The 4,691-nt window shown below is 39.5% G+C and overlaps 1 protein-coding gene across 1 annotated transcript in view; it reads left to right on the top strand.

Annotated features, from left to right (window-relative positions):
• Positions 1-3,071: 3,071 nt before the first annotated feature.
• The window catches only part of LOC135470829 (multiple epidermal growth factor-like domains protein 10), a 22,955-nt gene continuing 21,335 nt past the window's right edge, over positions 3,072-4,691 (top strand). Inside the window, exon 1 of the mRNA XM_064749873.1 lies at positions 3,072-3,171. Within this exon, the coding sequence (XP_064605943.1) occupies positions 3,072-3,171 (100 nt within the window). The remainder of the gene's footprint in view (positions 3,172-4,691) is intronic.

The following is a 4,691-nucleotide window of genomic DNA, read 5'->3' as shown; positions in this document are numbered from 1 at the left end:
TGTGATGATGTGGGCAGCAATATCGTATACAGGTCGTACAAAGCTTGTCCACGTTCAGGGAAATCTTACGGCCGTACGCTACCGAGACACCATCCTGCAGCCACACCTCTTACCTGTCATTGACGTTCAGCGGGAGTTGTTCCAGCAGGACAACGCCAGACCGCACACGGCACGTGTCACAAGGGACTTCCTCGCCGAAAACAATGTAAATGTGCTACCCTGGCCGTCCCGTTCCCCGGATCTTAACCCAATTGAGCATCTGTGGGATGAACTTGACCGATGTCTACGCCAACGTCAACCTCAACCCCAAACGCTTCAAGAGCAAGTTGCATGTTTGCAGGAGGAGTGGCAGAACATTCCCCAGGCCTCTATCCAGCGTCTCATCCAGTCCATGACAAGGCGTGTCAGAACTGTTATTCGTGCCCGTGGTGGTCACAACAGATACTGACATTCCACTCAAGTGGGGGACTCATTGTGAGTGTCTTACCTCAAGTTGATGGCCTTGTTGTCTAGATATGGACCCTTCCTTAATCTGTGTAAAAAAATATTTGCAGAATAGCAATTCTTATTTAGTTATGCATAATTGAAAAGACTGCATCACCTCCGCAAAAAACTGGGTTATGCGTTTCTTTTTTTGGATAGTATATCTTGTCACAGTTAACCTTGATATCTCTTGACAACTCTTGGCAACAATAACAAATGATGTTTTTCGGTATTTTACGGTAATACAGCTTTCGACGATTACTGTGTAACTCAGGCGTACACAAGTCAGCATTAGATATCGTTATGAATAAAACTTCTCTGACATAACCGCTATTGTCATTTCTTAACTGACTTAGAACCTTCTATAGCGTACTACTTGAAAACACAGATTATCAGAAATACACATACTGAGCATTATTGCATTAACATACGCTTAACGCAAATGAGCATACAAAGTATCTAACATTACTAACTGAACAATTCTAACACTGCAATCAACTGGAAACTTCGTACAATATCCTGTTAGTCCTTCCGTTAATATTCATAATTTCTCTAAAATGTGTGGGCCGGCGTTCCCTCACTAATGATGAACTACGCCTAGAACCTGTGACAAAACGTTATTGTTTACATATGTGGAGTTAATTTAAGTATAGTTATAAAAACTAATGCAGCAAAATTATCTCTCCGACATTGGTGTTTACTCCAAAGAAACCTATTACCAGTTACATTTCCTTCCTTTTCATACAACTATATACTTCACATCTGTCTATCATAGAACAGCAGAAGACTGAGCACATCCGCTCTGCTCTCGATCCTACGTACAACGAAGGCTGTTCACGTTATCGTTATTTATAAAAGTCTACTTATCTCATAAATCGATCAGCGTAACTCTTACGTGTTTACCTACGCATGGGTTAAGCCAGAGCAGATATATTTGTGGTAAATTTTCACCAAACCTCAGTCTCTTGCTGAGGTCAGAGTTTTTACCTTTCCTTCAGTAGGGTCCATCCCTTTACTCGATATCCTATGATCCATGAATTCCAGTTGTGGTAGTCCAAATAGATATTTGTCCTTATTCAATGTTATACCCATTTCACAGATTGAATCCACTGCTTTCTTCAAGCGACGATCACGTTCCTGCCTATGTTTACCGTGAATCATTAAACTGTCAGAACTTTTGGCTGTCACTTCAGTATTTTTGGAGCAAACGCATAGCCATTAGTGACAAATTGAAATGGGGTGCCTACTTTGAGATATTAAAGTTTCAGCAATCCATGCCGATATTCACGATATTGTTTTCTACAATTGCATATAAGTTATAAAAAAAAACATAAGTAAACGACGAGACAGTATTTCAGTTTTACTGGAAATAGATGTTAGACAAGAATGGGACATTGTGATGGAAGGGTATGCGGTGTTCGATCAGAAATGGATATCCGCCATGGTCAAAATAAATAACAGGTAGCAAGGCATAACCAATTTCGTATTAAATAGTATTACCCTACCAGACAGGTTTTGCTTTTCCAATGAACATTTTTATGGACGGGTGCAAATTTCAAAGAAAATGCCAATTGGGAGTTCAGACACACCTCGTCACAAGATTAACTGCAAGAACAAAGACGAATGCCTACTTACCGTTTTGACGTCTGATGTCCATGAGTAACAAGTTGTTTTGGGTCACGCATGTCAGTTCACGAGGAATCGAAAGAATTTGCAAGCTTCAACGCCTCCCAACGAAAAATTTGTACACTTTTAGCCCTTACTGCCGCGGAAGTGGAAATATATGACCATCACGTTTAGATCTATGGATTTCAGAATAACAAGGTAGTTTTTAGTGTTGGAAAAAAAAAACCGTGGGTCAAGCAAAAACGTGAAGGAACAGAACACCACCGGTAGCAAGCCTCTTTAAGTTCGACAGAGTGACTTAACTGTGTACATGTATCACGCAACAGTAGACTACATGCATTCTAGAAATACATCGCTTTTTGTTTATGTATCAGTACGTAGTCATTTATGGTTATTGCAACGTGCCTTCACCCTGTTTCCACACAAAGAATTAATACCATTCTCAGATTTTTGGGACCTACATTTCGGTAAACAGGAGCATTACAGTGCCCTGAGAGAGAACAAGTATGGCCTAGGCTATAAGTCTGTGATCAGATGGGAGCGTCAGACAGGATGTCCTACGACCACGTGACTCAGGGCTAGGGTCAGTTTAGTAGTTACCATCTGTGTTGTAGTTTCAGGTTAATGTTCTTAGAACACGTATGGACCAGATTGTAGGTATGACTGTCACTGTGGTCCGGGTGTGAGCTGTGAGATTCAGACAGGATTTCCTAAGACCACGTGACTCAAGGTCAGACTGGTTTAGTAATTACCGTCTGTGTTATAGTTTCAGGTCAGTGTCCCCAGAACAAGTGTGGACCAGACAGTACGTATGACTGTCACTGTGGTCAGGTGTGAGCTGTGAGCTTCAGACAGTGTGTCCTAAGACAATGTGACTCAAGGTCAGACTGGTTTAGTAATTACCGTCTGTGTTTTAGTTTCAGGTCAGTGCCCTCAGAACAAGTATGGACCAGACTGTAAATATGACTGTCACTGTGGTCCAGGTGTGGACTGTAATCCTCAGACAGGCTGTGGTGGAAACTGTGCTGACGGATGGGATGGGTCGACTTGCCAGAGGCGTGAGTATATTTTTTTCAGTCTTTCAGGTGCATATTTAGATGTCAGAACTTATCTGCACAATTCATGAACTCATGAGTTCTTTTTAGATGAAAGCTTCGTATTTTCATAATTATGATTCATTTGGAATTCTTTTTAATTCTTCTCTTATAGCTTTCGGTAGTAAAATGACAAGAACAGCTACAACTCTCCTTGTTTGGCACAAAACACGATCCTCCCGTTCAGTACTGTGAATCCATGCCTTCCTGAGTGCCAATTATTATAAAGTCATCTGCAGACATGAAACAACTAACTGCAGGGTTCCTCAGGGATATGTTTTACAACCTAATGAGGAGCACCGATCAGTATACATTTTAATGTAGCACATTTAATGTCTTTGTCAAATATCTTCAAACCTTGTTAGAAAACTCTCACAATTTCATAGCTGCTTATGTATCAGTTGAAATTGAAGACACAATTGATAATGATAACTTGCCTTAATTGTTGAGTTTACACGTTATTTAATACTGAGAGAAAACAATATACATTAAATTGCTTCGTGCGTTGATATTTTTTGTTGAGTATATATCCTGTAATCGAAGCGAAACATCACCTGAATTATTGTGGGCATACACGAACATCAGCCAAACGCCTGTGTGCTGAGCATGATGAAAGATACATCTCTGATAGAAGGCACTGTGTCATATAGAACCCAGTACATTGGCTCTATAGATCGACCATACCAGCCTTTACAACAGCTAAAAACGAAGAGAGATGGGTATATTATGAATCAGGTGTTTTACTTCCTTCTGTGGTTTGCATCAGCTTACCTTGTCTACATTTAACTCTGTGTCCTCCTGTAGGCTCTGTTTTGTTTACAAGCACTTGACTCTTTCAGCGGGCAGATGTGATTCATTGCATGTATAACTGTAATTTTAAGTGACTCCAGTCCAAAGTATGAAAGCTCAGAATATTAAAACTTCTACCAGGTCAACTTTTTACACATCAAACTCCTATAATTTTGATTTATTTATGGTTTTATTTGTGTGCATTATGTGCTACTTGTGCTACTTGTTAACTGCATTGTTAGATTGTGTATTCAGTAAAGCTGCAGTGTGCATTTAGCATTCTGGTCATAAGCCACACTGTAACAGCACAGTCAGACACAGAAATTTTGCTGATAACTATTGCCCAAACTGCTCATCTACACATACAATAATGATAAACAGGTGTAGCTAATTAGAATAAATCATCAATGTGGACACAAATCCTGTTTTATTTGATAGCTAGTATGTACAATTTTCAACTTCATCATTAACTATTTTGCAAATAAAACAATGATGTTCCTTTACAGTCAGTTTTTGTTATTACTTAATTTTAATCCCTTCTCTTCATCATGAGAACCAGGTTGTATGAAATTTAGACAGTATCTATATCTTCAAATAAGTATGTGTTTGAGGGTTTGAATGTAGGCTTACATGTACGTGTACTTGTATTAGGGTAACTGCATAATGATTTTCAGCAAACATGTATATTACATGGACTGC

The sequence above is a fragment of the Liolophura sinensis genome, chromosome 7 (assembly GCF_032854445.1).
Source record: "Liolophura sinensis isolate JHLJ2023 chromosome 7, CUHK_Ljap_v2, whole genome shotgun sequence".
NCBI classification, from domain to species: domain Eukaryota; kingdom Metazoa; phylum Mollusca; class Polyplacophora; order Chitonida; family Chitonidae; genus Liolophura; species Liolophura sinensis.
Note: the sequence above shows the minus strand (reverse complement) of the source record. Positions and strands in the feature narration are given on the sequence as shown.